This window comes from Meriones unguiculatus, chromosome 9, assembly GCF_030254825.1.
Source record: "Meriones unguiculatus strain TT.TT164.6M chromosome 9, Bangor_MerUng_6.1, whole genome shotgun sequence".
NCBI classification, from domain to species: Eukaryota; Metazoa; Chordata; class Mammalia; order Rodentia; family Muridae; genus Meriones; species Meriones unguiculatus.
In genome coordinates, this window is record NC_083357.1 from 50,362,993 (window position 1) to 50,381,135 (window position 18,143).

Genomic DNA, 18,143 nt, shown 5'->3' on the forward strand with positions numbered 1-18,143 from the left:
GATGGGAAGAGAAGTCCTCACCAATGCTGAGGAGATGAAGAAAACGGAGCACCTGCACACCGTGCATGTGGGGGCGAAGCAGTGACATCACTGTGCAGAATAGTCTCAGACTCCTTAGAGTGCCAAACCTATCTATCGTCAGAACATGAGGAAGGAACATCTATGCCCACACACAGGCTTACGCAGAAGTGCTTCTGGCAGCACTGCTCACAATCGCCCAACAGTGGAAATAAACCACTGTCCACCAACAGATAAGTGGATGAATAGAAGAGATCCAGAAAACAGAATGAAGTTCTGCTAAATATTACATGTGTAAACACTGGCAACAAACTATAAGGGCTAGTGAGATGGCTCAGCCAACACAGGTGTTTGCCAACAAGCTTGCTGACCTGAGTTTACTCCCCGGGACCCAGATGGAGAAGGATAGAACTGACTCCCTCAATCTACCCTTTGACCCCACATGCATAATATGGTGTACACCCCACAAATAAATATAACGATAAATAAAAGGATTATCTTTAAAAACTGACTTCACAGAGACAAGATTGAGTGGTTACCAAAAGCCGAGGAATGGAAGGGTGGAAATGACTGGCTGGTTTCTTTTTAGAAGGCTCTTCATTTAGTGGTGCTAGCTGCACTACACAGTAATTACTAAAATCCAAAGACATATATTTGAAGTGAATTTACAGTATGTAAGTAGCAGCTCAATGAGAAAAATCTTCTGGATTTTCTTCTTTTAATTTTAAAGTAATTTTTTTTAATTAAAAAATGTGGCTGGGTATGGTAGCACACACCATTAATACCAGCACTTGGAAGGGAGAGAGAGGTGGATCTTTGTGAGTTTGAGGCTTGTCTGGTCTACATAACGTCACAGTGAGACCCTATCTCACTTTTTCCTAATTTACTTTTCATTTATATGTGTGGTGGTCAGAAGACAACTTGCAGGCGTCAGGCCTCTCCTTCTGTCCCTTGGGTTCTGGTACCACACTCGTGTCCGCCTTGGCAGCTAAGCCCTTGCCGGCTAAGCCGTCCTGCTGGCAATGCTTCACATCCTTTCTACTGATCAAAGTCTGCAAAATGTCTCAGTTGAACCTTACCTCAAACCTTATTTTCCAGTTTTCATCTTCATACTTTTTATTCTGACCTCTTGGTTTCTGAAATAATACAGTATTATTCACCAGTACACAACTACTTTTATCAATCAACAAAATATTGCTTTTCAGGCATTTTTGTAGTCTACAAAACTAGACTGTATAAGTCATGTTAGTATTCGCCTAGTTTTTTCAGTTTAACATAGGAATATCTACTGTTTACATATTTTGTTTATATTCCAATCCCAAGAATTCTTAAAATTTTACTGAATGTGTCAGCAGTGATTTACTGTAAGAGCACAACTGAAAGAGAGACTAACTATTTGTATAAGCACTATGTAATAAAGAGCTCTTTCCACAACCCCTCTGCTTTAAAAAAACAGTTGTAGTGAGAATTATTAGGCACAAAGTGACATCACAGCTTCGTCTGAGACAAAGACAGAAGCTTTTTTTTTTTTTTTCTATTTATTCTTATTTTTTAAGACAGGGTCTCACTCTGCACTGTGTAGTGCTGGCTGGCCTCAATTTGCTGTTCATACCAGGCTGGCCTCACAGAGACGGCCTGCCTCTGCCTCCTTGGTGCTTAGAGCTTATAGGTCTGCGCCACACTTGCTCACCACCCACTTCACTAATGCAGTATTGTGAATGAACCTATGGCCCACAAAGCAGAACATGAAAACTCATGAAGCTTAAGGATGACCTTGATCTTCTAAGCATTCCTGTTTCTACCTGTAAATGCTAGAACTCAGGGCTGCTCAATCATGCCCAGCTAAAATTTGAATGCTGGTACTAGTATCTTTTGGCAGTCAAAACATGTTCAATCTTAGATCATCTTATTTTGGGTTTGGAGATTAGGAACACTCATCTTGCAATGTTTGGCTTCTAGTTCAAATAAAAAGACATTTTATGTGGGGACAGAGCCCTTTACTGGCATGAAATTCTATACAGATTTTATACAGTGCATCTCATATTCAAACTCAACAACACTAACTAATATAAAGATGCCTTACTAGGGCAGAAGGTACAGAAGAAACATTTCATAGAGTTTTAATGTGAATAAAATGTTTTGCAGTACATATAAAGCATGATAATTCTTTTTCAAAAAATAATTGACCGATTCTCATCTTAGATCCCCTATTGGTTAGGTACCTGAGGTCACAGACCTGGGGGCTAAGCTGACTGTGGTGGAATCTGCCTGTAATCCCAGCAGCTGGAGGGATTTTAAGGAGGAACAAGGATTAGTATTTTAAGGTCAACCTGAGCTACAGGAGATATGTCAAAAGACTTGAGATGTAATACAGAGTGTGACATTTTAATTATAATCAATTAAAATGTTTATTAGTTACAGGAAAACAGTTCACTTACTTCTCTAAATACCTCCTCAGAATGTTCAAAAGTACAATATTTATGATGGGCCATAAAATGAGAAAGTGACATTCCATCAAAATAGAGATGAACAGATAACTTCCCCCATGGATTTTCAGGCAATTCCTATGAAATTCAATAACGAAGACTGTTACTATAAAAACTTTTACTCAGGGAAGGCCTAAATTTTCATAGTAGCAAATAGGAAACTGGGCTTCTGACAACAGCACAACCACACAGTTTGAGGAGTGATTCACTGCAAAGAATTTTCGTCCTGATATTTTGGAAGATTATGAAGCAGTGAGTCTACTCTGACTTATATAAAATAGAATTTGCATATCTGAATCACACAGATTTAATAGTTACTAACTAGAAAATACAGATGCATCATCTTTAGAGGATACTAACTTATGTTAAGGACAGGTTAAGAGGCAAATTAGTTTTAAGTAAAAATCTCCAAAGTGGCAAGAATCAGAAGAAATCAATTTCTCAAATGAGAAATTGTGATAATGGTTTTAACCCTGACTACAAGGTCTGCTCACAATTTGCATGCATTGGTGTGTCTACAGAAGGTTAAGCTTTCACTATTTCTTTAGTAATTTCTTTCCCATTTCCACTGGTTCCATCTTTCTCCAATACACATCCTTACAGAGGAAGGGGAATGTCTTTAGACAGATGTGTCTGCATCTGTTTCCTACTAAGCAGCCCTGTGAGCCAGTCAGGAAATATTAGAACATGTTTGTATCAGGTCCTGGTCCTGGGCCACCTCTCTGCCATTCCTTCCAAACACTGCTGTTTCTATGTGGCCTCTTAGCACCTTCTCCCACCAACCCTGTCCTGCCACACCTTACAGTCATGACTGAATTGTCACCTGACCTCTGTGTTAACACAGAACCCCCTTCCCAGCTGCATCTTTTAATACCCGAGTTCCCTGCTGCCTAGGCCTCATCTGCCCAGTATACTGTAGAGGTCAGTGTGGTCACTAGGCCCTTTCTGTGGTCTGGTTTCCACTATGAACATGGGGGTTCCACAAGCACAGTTTTGGACTGCCCTATTCAGCCCCAGTAGCATTTCTCAGTGATCTAATGCTAGAGAAGCGTTAGAGGAAAAGTAAGGCATGGAGTGAGGTGGGCTAAGGAGCACTGGGCATTCAGTCTACAAACCCAAATGCTGGTTTTACTGAAAGCTAAGCTGTAAAGATAGCTACCTTGACTAAGTAAAACATTTAATTCCTATCTTCCATTAGGTGGCTTGACAGGATTCTGGGAGTGGCTGGGTAGAAACTCTTAGTACTAACCCACCACCTTCCTTATTTAGGTGGATCCACTGGCTCTTGAATCTAGAAATGTTTTCCTAACTAGTTTCTTCTCTCCTGATGTCAGGCCTCAAACCGCTGTGGATTAATCTTATAACTTCACTTCTCAGCATCCTTCACAGGGCCACTCTTGCATCCTACTCACTGTTCCTCCCCTTTCTAGAAGGCTCCACCCTTCTACCAGACTATTTCCTAAGATGTCCAATCATGCTTTTGTGAGTTCTGTGTTCCTATCAGGACTATCGTCTTCAATTCTCCCCTTTCCGCATCCTGCTGTATGTGCCTCTCCACCAGTCTCTTGGCCCATGCTGTTCTGTAGTGTGCTGTCTTGCTTCACTAACTAGGAGAGGCCTCTGGGGACAGGGACAGGTTCTGCTAGAACTGTCTACACTTTATACAGTGTTGTATGACAACAGATTCTGCATCAATGTCATGTTGCCCATATCCATGTAAGAAAACTATTAGTGACAAGTCTTTCAATCACCTACTTGAATGCTTATGAAACATCTCAGGAACTTGTTCAAAACAGGCATAAGAATCAAAGTAGTAATATGTCACATGTTAACAATTTATATTCACATATAAACACATATAACATGGATTGTCATCAAAACATCCTTCAAAATATGTTGATTATAACATTTCAAGGTGAACAGTTTCAACCAAATATACTTTAAAGACAACTTACCATAATGTGAATGTCTACCTCTCTCTTTGAAAGCAGCTCCTGAAGCAGTTCTATGGCGTCTGGCTGCCAGACATTCCCAACCTGTATGGAATGAACACACTTATACTTCCTTAACACAAGATGAGACAAAAATAAGACACAAAGAAATAGCCATAAGCAAAAGACGCCTGGTGGTAGAACTAAATACACATAAGTATCATGGGCAGCCAACAAAAATCATCTTTAAAATGTCCTATTTGGGGTCTGGAAAGATGGCTCAGCAGCTCTGAGTGCTTCCTTGTCTTCCAAAGTACTGGAATCTGGTTCCCAGCATCTGTGCTGGACAGCTTACAAGTACCTGTAACTCTAGCTCCAGGACTTTGGACTCTCCTTCTGGACTCTGTGGGTACCCACACTTAAGTACATACCTACACACAAATACATATATATTACAAAAATAGGAGACATCTTTTTAAAAAATTCACATTTGAATTTTCATATTTGAATTCATAATATTCTCCCTATTGTACTCAACATTTTATGCTTTCAAAATACAAACCAGGGTGGGGCTGCAGTTCAGTTGGTAGAGTGCTTGCCTAGCATGCAGGAGGTTCTAGTCTGACCCAGTATCAAATTAACTAGGTATGGTGGCTTGTACCTATGACTCTATCACCTAGGAAGTGGAAACAGGAGGATCAGAATTCAAAGTCATCCTTTGTTACAGAGGGAGTTAGAGACCAGTCTGGGCTACAAAACATCATTTCTCAAAAATTATAAGGCCAAAACCCTCTAAAAACAACTCCCAATTTACATTAAAGATAAATATATCACTTTTAAAAACAGTGCAGTTAGGGCTTATACAGGCCAACAGTACATATTCACCAAGGAATGTATTTCCTAACATGTCAGACCTCCAGGCAAGAAAACAGCCAGGTGATGAGTCCTTTACAAGTAGCTCATGGGTCTCCAGGGACCCTTTGAATGGATACTCTCCAAATGACACCTTGAATTACTATCACGAAGAACTCAATTCCAAACCACCCAGCTGAGCCATTCCTAACCTGACCCTGGAACCCCAAAAACTGCAAGAGGAAAGGAGGTATTTCATTTACTGTTTGATCTGTGTTACTGTTAACACTGAAGAAACAACTGCTTAGGCTCTTCTGTCTTCTACTGCCATTTACTCAACAGGTTTTATATACTGCAGTATAATTTTGTAATCTTCCTCATTAAAAGGCCTTTGAGCTGCCTTTTAGTTGTAGGTATTTTTAAAATTTGTATGGCAGGCTGGGGGTGGGAGCTGGAGAAAGAACTTAGTGGTTAAGAGCACTTACTGTTCTTCTGGAGGACCGGGGCTGTTTTCCAGCACCCCATGGTAACTAACAAGCATCTGTATCTCCACCCCCATGGTGGCTAAGAAGCACCTGTAACTCCAGTTCAGGGACTCTAGACTCCCTCTTCTGGCCTCTGTGAGCACTGCATGCACATAGTGCACTTACATACATGCAGGCAAAACACTAAGACACATTAAAAACAAAAACAGAAACAAAGCCTTAGCCAGGCATGGCGGTGCATGTCTTTAATTGCAGAACCTGGGTGCCAGCAGCAGGAGGATTTCTATGAGTGTGAGGTCAGCCTGGTGTACATAGTGAGTTCTATGACACCCAAGGCTATACAATGAGACCCTGCCTCTAAAAACAAAACAAAACAGCAAAACTTCAGAGAAAAAATTGTATTACAATCAAATTTGTATTACTTCTTACTTTAATTTCTAAAATAGTACTAATATAAGACAATATTTATAATTAACCACCAAAGACTAATATATGCTCACCGGTAAAGTCTGATAGAGCTGACAGGGAATACAAAACTGAGGTGTATCAGGATATAGCAAGATGGGATAAAGATGACACTGTGGAATCTTCTCAGTGAACCCATGATCTAAATATTGTACCTAAAACAGACCAAATAATTTTTTGGTTAAAATTTATTACTAAAAACTGAAGACAAAGGAGAGCTCCCAGTTTTAAGAAGTTTGTGTGTGTGTGTGGGGGGGGGGGGGTGGCTATCGCTTATCAGTGAAGAACACTGGCTACTCTCCCAGAGGAACTAGGTTCAGTCAATCCTTAGCTCCCACATGGTGGCTTACAGCATCTCTAACTCCAGTTCCAGGGGACCAGGCACTGTCTTCTGGCTCCTGGGCTACTTCACACACATGGTACACAGAGAGAGCATGCCCCCCCACCTTCTTTCTTCCTCCTCCCACATTGAGTTTGATCCCTGGAACACATATAAAGGTGAAAGGAAAGAAGTGACCTCACAAAACTGTCCTCTGACCCTGACATGTGTGATAGGATGCATCCTCCAGCACACACCCTCTAATGATAAATAACATTTAAAGTTTAAAAAGCAACAAAACCTCTGGGTCTTATGGTAGATGTAACTCCAGCAGTTGGGAGCGAGGCAGAAGGATGGCCACAAGTTCAAGTGTGTGCCATGTTAACCACAGCTAAACAGCAAGATCCTGTTTCAAACAACAAACGATGGAACACAAAGGAACACAAAGGCAAGGGTATGTGTCTATAATCTCAGCACTTAGGAGTCTGAGGCAGAAAGGTTAGACTTCAAGGCCTGCCTAGGCTACACAGTCTAAAAGAGACAAAACAAGCTAAAAGCTTGCACCCAAAAGCAGGGCATTCTAAGCACTCAGGAATGGAAGTTAGAGGCCAGCCTGGTCCATATAGTGAGTTCCAGACCAGTCAGACCTACATACTGAGACCCTGTCTTATAAAAGGAAGAAGGGAAGATCTCACACCCATATCCTGGAAAGATACTCAATTTAGATTATATTTTTTAAAACAACAACAACAAAAATCTGCATTCCCTCATCCCATAGAGAATGAAATTTCATTGTTAAAAGACATTTTCATACAGGTAGCCTATAAGACAAACCTTATTATTATTATTTTTAAAAGTTAGGTATCAAGTGGTTAGATGACTTGGCAGATAAAAGTGCTTGCTGCATAAGCCTGACAATCTTGAGTTAAATCCGGAAAACTCATGTAAGGGGAAAGGAGAGAGATGACTTCACAAAGTTGCCTTCTGACTTCTACATGCATGCAACCCTATACCTACACACAAAAAATACACTAAGACAGGACTGGAGAGATGGCTCAGCAGTTAAGAGCATGTGCAGCTCTTCCAGAGGACCCAAGTTAAGATTCCCAGTAAACATAACAAGTAGCTCACAGCCACCTGTAATTACAGCTCCTGGGGATCTGGCCTCTGCAAACACCTGCACTCATACATACCTGCACATAAACACATATGAATAATTTAAAATAAAACTTTAAAAACAGCACCCTTGAATCTATTTATTAAATAATTATTAAATTTTTCAGCTAGTTTTTTAAAATGCTTTACTTTTTATAATTCAACTGTTAAACTGTCTTAAGGTGTACTAATAAGGTTTCTTGTTTGCTTGCTTTTGAGACAGGATCTCTTTGTGTAGCTCAGAAAAACAATGTCTGTCCAAATGTTTTCCAGTGTGGCAATGTGCTCATGATATACAAGAAACTTGAAGTAGTAAAACTGATGCTCTAAAGTAAACTGAGTAGAAAATATTAAGTTATACAAAGTTGAAGATATGAGCCAGGCTTGTTAGGAAAGAAAATTCTGTACCATGACTGAAGTTTAGGGTTGGTTTCTGCTAATGCTTGTTTACCAACACTGACTTCCAGTTAGGTTTCATTCCCTAAAAGGAGACAACCCTGATTTACAACTGGTCATTAGGCCCACCCCCTTTTTAAAAAAAAATGCCTCTGCAGTACAGCTCAAGTGGCAGCAAAGGGAGATAACATGAAGCCCTGGTCTACCATTAAGTCTCCTGTACTCTATCAGGAAAAGCATAATCCTGCCAAGTGGGCAAGATGAGCCTGCTTAACAACTATTTGAAAAGAATAACACGGTGGATACTCAGAAATAACTCTGCTAATACTCTTGCTGTGCACATTTCACATCTTCAGGCTTCAGCCCTGTCCCTGTTTAAATTGTTTCAAGAGTAATCTGGAGTTGGAACCTGAATGAGATTTAAGACTAAGAGCATATGTGGAAGGCATAAGCCTCAGGTGTGGAGAAGCTGGTAAAACTTTCTGTCCAGGGCTGGTCCCTTTTGTGCATTAGGCAGAACCAGTTGTTCCCTATTAGTAAAGAGTTCTTCCCTTACTAATCACCAAGTGCCTGGAGTGATTTCTCACTGGGAAGGCATAGTAATTTTATAAAATTTACACATGTGAAGGAAGCTAAAACTTGAAATATGTAATTATTTGGTATTATCATCAAATAAGGTAAATTTCTGTCTAAGTAAAAATGAAAAATATTTCTCTTTAATACTTTACTCCACCCCAATGAGTAGCAAAACTTTCTAGTTTTACATAGCTGATGAAAGACTTAATTTCATCACTTTACTTAGTAAATCAAAGTATTTTACCTATACTTTATATTTTTATTTTTCAATGCATGAAGCTATTTTTAAAGATTCTGAAAGAAACACAGGCATTACCTCACTGTTCTGTAAGGAAAGCTAACCCATAACTCAGAAAGATAGCTAGGTCTTAAATTTTCTAAGAAGCTAGCTAACACACCAGAGAACACATTGTTTTACTTAATAACACACCGCACATAGGGCTACCGCTAAGCGGTACAGCCATTAGGTATGAGTGGTCACACCTGCAGTGGTCACACCTTTCTTCTTTATTCAGTTTCCAGCATGTCTGAAAACAAGGAGTGTGTATAGTGGTGTAGGTCCATAATCTGGGCACTTGGGAGCTGAGATGGGGGGGGTTCCCAAATTGCATAGATGGCCTACATAGTGAGACTGCATCTCAAAACCAAAACCCAAAGAGAACAAAAATATCAACAACAACAAAGAAAATAAAAAATACCCTTGTTACAAATGTGCTTGTACATCTGTACAATGTATTTGATCCTTGTACAATATATTTGATCTTTTCCCAAATGGAGTTTTAATCTAAGTTCCAACCATGTACTCACAGACTCACCCGGATTGTGCCTCCCACGACTTCCATGACTTTGCCACGGTACCACAGGGTATCAGACCCTCTTACTGCGCAAGGCTCTCCCTTTTTCCAGAAATAAGGCTCCAAAAGACCAAGGCACTTTAAATTACTTTGAATTTCATCCATCATTTTTATGAGCTCAAACTCTGTAGAATTTATTGAAAATATAATACATTTATGAAAATGTTATTACTTTTCACCAACAACCTAGTAACTCCCTAACTTAGGTAATAAAAGAATTAAGAAAGATCACTCTTCCATTAAATTTTTAATAAACATTTAATTCAGCCAGCACTTATTACATGTTTTTAACAGTTTTACTAACAGCTAGGCAGTAGTGGTACACACCTTTAATGCCAGTACTCAGAAGGCAGAGGCAGGTGGATCTCTGAGTTCAATGCCAGTCTGGTCTGTAGACTGAGTTCCAGGCCAGCCAGGGCTACACAAAGAAACTTTATCTTTAAAAAAAAAAAAAAAGAAAGAAAAGAAAAGAAAGTTTTACTAACAGCATATGAATACTTTATCTTTGCTATTCTGAGATACAAATATCATAAAGCATACTTTTCAATTAAGCACACACCAAATACCCATTTTAGAAAGAACTATTGGTTTAAAGTGTCAGTCTGAAATCACAGCTCAGTATAGCACAAGTATAGTCATGTGTTAGTCTATGGTTAGGCAGAGAAAATACCGAAGATGTAAGTTAATTCTAATTTTTATTTGTGTGTATACATGTTTAGAGGCCAAGAGACAACCTCAAATGTCATTTCCAGTCATTATTCCACCTTTTTTTAAATTGAGATAGTGTCTCACACTAATTAGCAACTAACTATAGAGAAGGGTGACTGACCAGCAAGCCCCAAAGACCCACTTGTCAGTGTCTCCTCACTGTTACCATGCCCAGATTTGTGTATTGGTGTGTGGTGTGTACACACACACATATGCATTTTGAGTGCAGTATACTTGTCCAACTGAGTGCTTGTGGAGCCTGACACTGGTGTCCAGATTCCCTCTTTAACTGCTTCTAGAACCTCACTTTTCAAGACAGGATCCCTTACTGAACCTGGAACTCACTGTTTTAGCTAGCTAGACTGGGCTGGCTAGTGAATCTCCAGAATCTACCTATCTATGTTCCAGCTTTGGGGTTACAGACATGTGTTTCTACACTCAGGTTTTTTTCCTTTACTATAAATTGCCCCATCATTTCTACAGACCCATATGGCCCATAACTGATTCAACTAAAGGCAAGCTTTGGAGTTCGTCATCACCTCAGTCTTGCTTCTTTTGTTCTGCTATCTTAGGTAGGTATAAAAGCCTGTATTTGTTCTCTGTAAATTTGGTATGACAGCATCTACCCACATTATCTGTACCCAAGAGGACTGGATGGCATACCAGTTCATGACAGTCAAACAGTTTTGGTAATGACTAAACATATCAAATAAAGCTTCTAGATTATCTGTTGTTATTTTAGGTCTCAAGTTTTCACATGTTTACTGTTTTTTACACTAAATACACTAAAAAGGTGTATTCAGGTGCTCAACAAATGGGAGGAAAATGCCAGTATATTCCTAGCTACCAAACCCTTATCAGCAGGTATCCCCCTAAGAGCTCCTGAGCCTAAACCCATGAGTGCTAGAGCCAGGGATCATTTTAGAACACATTGCATGTGCACACAAACCCCAAGCAACCTTAAGAAGGCTCCAAATCTTCTCAAAGGGTCCTCAACTTTCAGGCATTTGTTGTGATTTCTTATCTTAACAAATTCATGCTTTTTATTTCATAGAGCATACAAATGCACTGATTTATGACTGGGTTTTTTTTTTGTTCTGTGAATAAAAAAAAAAAATAATGCAACTACTGCCACACTGGAAAAGGTCATTCAGGGATACTTGAATATACATTCCTGGGTCATGATAACTCATATATTGCTCAGAATAAATATTTTCATTCCTGTTGGAGCAAGAGCTGTGTTTTGTACTGACAAATAGGACATAGAACAATCAATTTATGTACACACTACACAGTATGTATTAAAGAGGTAAAAGGCTATATTAAGATTAAGGGGGACTGGGCACAGTGGCACACATATGTAATCTCAGCATTCAGGAGGCAGAAGCAGGTGGATTGAGGCCAGCCTAGTCTACAAAGCAAGTCCAGGACAGCCAAGGGTACACAGAGAAACCCTATCTCGAAAAAACAAACAAACAAACAAACAAACAAACAAACAAAAAGATCAAGAGAAATATTTTGGTAACAGGACAGAGAATAAACAAGACTTTTTAAAGAAATATATGGAATATTAATGTTTTTTAATTTGAGGATTTTATGCTTTTACACTGTATTTGCATCTTTTCCACCTTCCTCCCCCTGATGCAACTCTTCTCATGTTCCCAATTTACCCCCTCCCCCAATCATGGCCTCTTTTATACATTTATATGTGTGCATATGTCTATTCATCTTGGGGTGGGGCCTTGTGAAAATTTCCTCCATCCATGTCTGTGTTCCAGCTGGTGTGGTCTGTGCAGATCTTATGCAGGTAACCACACTGCCGAGAGCAGAGCCCCAAGTTTTGGTAAAGGCAGCACCATCTAGCAGTGAGTAAAGTGAAACATACTAAGCAAATGCACTAAATCAAAATTATTCAACCTTTACAAAAGTGAAGTTAAATGTCTTCTTTACAGGTTTCTAAAACTCAGTTCTGGGATTCTTTAAAGCCTTCCGTGAAAAACAAAACTCTAAGGCCAGATCTGCTGATACATTCCTATAGTCCTACCACTTGGGAGACAGTTCTAGGAGACTCAAATCAAAGGCCAATCTGGACCATGTAATAAAATGCTGCCTCAAAACATTAAAAAAAGAAAGAAGTCCCTGCCCTTCCTAATGACATGTAAAAAAACAAAACAAAACAAAACAAAAAAAAAAAAACAGGCAAAAATAAACAAAATTGAAGGAGCAGAATTGTAGATGTTTTCTATAAAATCACACAGTAAGACATGTTTCTGATCTCAGAGTAGAAAAGGAGTTTTTCAGGGTGCCAGGGACCCAAACCCAGGACTTTACACAAGTTAGGCAAACACTCTTTACCAGCAAGCCTGCTAACTCCCCAGTCCTACCCTGACTCTTTAGAACTGGTATGTAGCAGAAATATGCACCCCCACCCCAACCCATGGGAATTTACTTCACACTCTGGAACAGAAGGTAATGCACATCTGGCTCTGGCTAATGCCCAAAGGGAAGCTGGCAATGGACAGATTTTATTAATGTATGTACACCTTGGGCTTATCATTCCACACATGGTATCATCCTTAAATCTCTTTTAGGTCTGGGTCCTAGACTACACTTTGAACCAGGGACTTTATGGCAGAGCAGGACTTAAAGACAGCTGTCATCCTATGCTATGATAGCCCTTGTCTGTTTAGAAATATCTTCTCTGATAGAGAAATGGGCCTAATAGCTGGTTGCAAGTCAGGGCTGTCACCTTTGTTATGGGAATGAAGGCTAATAATGGCTGGCCAATCCTGGTGAATAAACATCAGTATCTGAGCTTCACCTCTTTGCTTTTGCCCTAAAGCTACAGTTACAGAAACAGTGCTCTTTGAAATTCCAAGTACTCTTAGCTGAACACCCCTCCAGGCCTTTGAGTTAAACTACCTTTTTAAATTTTATCTATTTATCTGTCTGTCTGTCTATCTATCTATTTTTTAAGGTTTTTGGATACAGGGTTTCTCTGTGTATCCCTAGTTGTTCCAGAACTCACTACATTGACCAGGCTGGTCTGGAACTCACAGAGATTTGCCTGTCTTTGCCTCCCGAGTGCTGGGATTAAAGGCACGAGCTGCCACTGCCCAGCTCAGCTTAAACTCTTATGGTCAGGACCTTGATTTGTTTTGAGCTCTTGGTGCCAGTTAATAAGGAAGGGATGTTTGAAATGCCTGTCACTTTGAGGACTACATTGAACTATGGGTTGAATGGCTGGTTATGTAACGCCAAACTCAGATTTTGCTTGGCAGCACACTCACTTTGCTTTTCAGTGTAGCCTGATTTGGCATGGACTCTGGCTTAGTTTTTTATCTCCATGTCTGAAGCATTGGCTTTTTCTTGGGTCAGTTTGCAGTATAAACTGACATGAGATAAAATATATTCACTCTCAGAGGCTTTCATAGTCATTGGTGTAGCCTTTCCTGTGCTGTGGAATCAAGATGAGGATTCTTGGGAAACTTGTCTTGCTATTTGAATTCAGATAAAACTGAGAGAGAACTAACTGGGCACTGTGGCGCACACCTTTACGCCCAGCACTCAGGAGGCAGAGGCAGGTGATCTCTGAGTTTGAGGCCAGGCTGGTCTACAGAGTGAATTCCAGGACAGCCAGGGCTATTACACAGAGTAAACCAGTCTTGAAAACAAAACAAACAAAAAACAAAACAAAAAAAAAAAGAGAGAGAGAGAAAGAGAGGGATATCTCTTGTAATTTCTGTTAATATGAGGACTACTAAGCCTATGGTATTTTGGTGGCTCTAAGGGAGAATATTGGCTGACTAATTCTTTTAGTTTGCTGGATGATACATGCCTTTAATCCCAGCACCTGGCAGGCAAAAATAGTTATATCTCTATGAATTTAGGACCACTTTTGGCTACAAAGCAAGTTCCAGGCCAGCCAAGGTTATATTGTGAGACCCTGTCTCAAACAAAAGAACAGAACAAAACCAACACACACACACACACACACACACACACACACACACACACAGTTTTAAAGAATGCTTCTGAATTAATGTACTATGTTTGTGTGGTTTAAGGTGGATCTCTGATAACTGACCTAATGAAGGCTGAAAATCTAATGGCTGCAGCAATTAGAAATTTACCTACATTGGGGTCCTTTGGACTCTATAGAGAAAATGCTCCCTCTGGCTCTCCAGGTGGCTCTAGGTAACTGGGTCTTAACTGAAGTCTTGAGGTGTCTGGCCACATGAGATACAGCAATCTCACAGGAATTACATGTCAAAAGAGAATGGGATTAAAAACTCAGTCTGCCTCTAAGATTCCTAAACATAAGTACTGAATGTATGTTCATTTTTTTTTTAAAGAATCAAACATACTAAAATTATTCTTGGTATGCCTAATTTCAAATGTGTAAACATTTTAAAGATGACTTTTGGACTTCTAGGAACAGGTCCCTGTTTTTTTTTTTTTTGTTGTTGTTGTTGTTCCCTTACTAAAATTTATTCACTTTGTATCCCGGTAGTAGGCACCTCCCTTATCTCCTCCCAGTCCCACCCTTCCTCCCTCTTTTCCCTCTATGTCCCTCCCCCAATCCACTGATAGGGGAGGTCCTCCTCCCTTACTCTGTGACCCTAGCCTACCAGGTCTTAATCAGGACTGGCTGCATCTTCTTCCTCTGTGGCCTGGCATGGCTGGCCCTTCCCGCTCAGGGGGAGGTGATCAGAGAGCCGGTTACAAATCTGGGCATACTCCAACCAAGGACCAAGCATGGAGAGCACCTAGACCCCCTGCTCAGATGTTGCCCATTGCAGTTCAGTCTTCAGGAGGGTTCCCTAGTAACCAGCTTTTTCTTCATTCTTAATGATAATTCAAGGGTGGTGATTCAAGAGTTTTTGTTGTTCTTGTTTGTTTTTTTAATCTCAGTCAGGCTTAACTGTAATGTAAATATTTAAGTGCCAATTCTGGGATCCAGTTCTTTGACATGTTAATTCTGGAATTCCGGACTGATGGGAAAACCAAACCAAACAAAACTGATTTACAAAAAAAGTTTTGAAAAAAATGGCTTAGTGTTGAAGAGTGCTCAGTGGCCATCCAGGGATCTAGAGTCCAGCTTAAAGCTACCTATGGCAGATCCAAAGGATTTGACACCACCCTCCTCCGGCCTTCACAGGCAACCCCACAAACATGGCAGCCACCTAACCCTGTTGACATAAAATTAGTTAATTTAATTACTTAAAACAAATAGGTTGATGGGTCTGGGGAAGTGACTCAGTGTTTAAGATCATGTAGTATTCTTGTACAGGACCTGAGCTTGGTTGGGGTGTCTTTTAGAATGTCTTTTAGAAGAACATCCAAATCAAAATCCATGTAGCCAATACAAAACTTTGTAACTTAACTTCTATCATAAATTTAATGAATGTTGTCTTATATTAAAAGAAAAATCTTATACTTTGAATAAATTGAACAGTTTAAGTATTTACTATCTAGCATTTTAAAAATAAAATTTAAAATTGTTTTTACTTTTTTGTGTATTGGTGTTTTTCTTGCTTGTATGTCTGTGCAAGGTTGTCAGAACCCTAGAATTACAAATGGTTGTGAACTGCCATGTGGGTGCTGGGAATTGAACCCTGGTCCTCTGGAAGAACCGTCTGGTAAATACGTATACCTCTGAAGATCGAATGCCTTCTGGTCTCCATGGGCATCTAAACTCACATGTATATACTCCCCTAACACAAGAGGTTTAGAATAAAAGCAGGTGATCTTAACTTCTTTTATTCTGACATAAATATTTTTTGCATTTAATTATCTGTTCAAAGACCCGACTGTGCTTTATACTACCTAACCTATAAAAATTTAGGTATTCTGGGGTGGGTTTGTGGGGAGTCTCCCTTTCCTGAGGGATAGGGGAGGGGGAAGAAGGGAGGGAAGGCAGGAGCAGGAAGAGAGGAGGATGGAGACTACAAATGGGATGTAAAGTGAACAACTAAATAAATAAAGTTAAAAGTTAAAAAAAAAATTAGATATTCTTAAATTATTCAAAATCTTGGGGCTGGAGGTTTGGCTCGGTGGTTAAGAGTGCTTGCTGCTCTTCCAAAGGACCCAGCACTCACACATTATGGCTTACAACTGCTGGTAACTCAAACTCCAGAGGATCCAACACCCTCTTTCTTCCTCTGGCATCAGCCTACATATGGCAGACACATGCACATAAATATAAGTAAGATAATATTTAAAAAGAAATTTTAAAAAATGTATTTTTTTTCTTAAAACAGAGGCTTGGAAGAAACATGGCTGAGTAAATAAAAGTGCTTGCTCTGCAAATCTGACAACCAGAATTAGATCCCCAGATCCCACGATAGAAAAAGAGAACCCAGCCCCCACACTGTCCTCTGACCTTCATATGCATGCTGCGGCACAATATACCCTCAAACATACTTAAACAATTAAAACCAATTAAAGTGCCACATTTGAGTCTATTAAGCTTCATAAAACATCTAAATGATTTGACTACAACACTAAGATTTCTAATCATCAAACAAAAATGTTAGAGAATAGGGCTAGAGAGATGGCTCAGCAGTTAAGAGCATTGATTGTTCTTCCTGAGGACTTGGGTTCAATTCTCAGCACCCATATGGTAGCTCACATCCATCTGTAACTCTAGGATCTGACAACCTCACACAGACATAGATACAGGTAAAACACCAATACACATAAAGTAAAAATAATTTTAAATTTTACTTTAAAATGTTAGAGAATTGGGAAAGGATCTTCACCAACCCTATATCTGACAGAGGACTAAATCCAGAATATATAAAGAACTCAAGAAGTTAAACAGCAATAAATCAAGTAATCCAATTAAAAACTAGAGTACAGAGCTAAACAGAGAATTCTCAGAGGAATACTGAATGGCAGAGAAACACTTAAAGTTTAACATCCTTAGTCACCAGGGAAATGCAAATCAAAACAACCCTAAGATTTTACCTTACACCCATCAGAATGGCTAACATCAAAAACTCAAGTGACAACACATGCTGGAGAGGTTGTGGAGAAAGGGAACCCTTCTCCACTGATGGTGGGAATGTAAATTTGTACAACCACTCTGGAAATCAATCAATCTGGCTCTTCCTCAGACAACTAGGAATAGCGCTTCCTCAAGATCCAGCCATACCACTCCTAGGCATATATCCAAAAGATTCTCAAGTACACAGTAAGGACATTTTCTCAACCATGTTTGTAGCAGCTTTATTTGTAATAGCCAGAAGCTGGAAACAGCCCAGATGCCCCTCAGTGGAGGAATGGATGCACAAATTGTGGTACATCTACACAATGGAGTATTACTCAGCAATAAAAAACAAGGAAATCATGAAATTTGCAGGTAAATGGTGGGATCTGGAAAAGATCATCCTGAGTGAGCTATCCCAAAAGCAGAAAGACACACACGGTATATACTCACTCATATAGACATATAAGATAAACTTACTAAAATCTGTACACCTAAAGAAACTAATCAAGAAAGAGGACTCTTGCTAAAATGCTCAATCCCTATCCAGAAAGGCAAAGAGGATGGACATCAGAAGAAGGAGAAAAGAGGGAACAAGCCAGGAGCCTGACACAGAGGACCTCTGAAAGGCTCTGCCCTACAGACTATCAATGCAGATGCTGAGACTTATGGGCAACCTTTGGGCAGAGTGCAGAGAATCTTATGAAAGAAGTGGGCAACAGTAAGTTCTGGAGAGGACAGGAACTCCGTAAGGAGAGCAACAGAACCAAAAAATCTGAGCACAGGAGTCTTTCCTGAGACTGATACTCAAACCAAGGCCTATGCATGGAGATAACCTAAGACCCCTGCACAAAGGTAGCCCATGGCAGTTCAGTATCCAAGTGGGATCCATAGTAATGGGAACAGG

At 39.8% G+C, this 18,143-nt stretch overlaps 1 protein-coding gene across 1 annotated transcript in view; it reads right to left on the reverse strand.

The window, feature by feature from the left end:
• Rnf17 (ring finger protein 17) overlaps nucleotides 1-18,143 on the reverse strand; it is a 141,367-nt gene that overhangs the window by 28,834 nt on the left and 94,390 nt on the right. The window contains exons 27-31 of the mRNA XM_060391145.1: nucleotides 9,499-9,662; nucleotides 6,273-6,392; nucleotides 4,460-4,540; nucleotides 2,457-2,582; nucleotides 1,098-1,154 (exon numbers count right to left, since the gene is read on the reverse strand). Coding sequence (XP_060247128.1) covers nucleotides 1,098-1,154; nucleotides 2,457-2,582; nucleotides 4,460-4,540; nucleotides 6,273-6,392; nucleotides 9,499-9,662 — 548 coding nt within the window. The remainder of the gene's footprint in view (nucleotides 1-1,097; nucleotides 1,155-2,456; nucleotides 2,583-4,459; nucleotides 4,541-6,272; nucleotides 6,393-9,498; nucleotides 9,663-18,143) is intronic.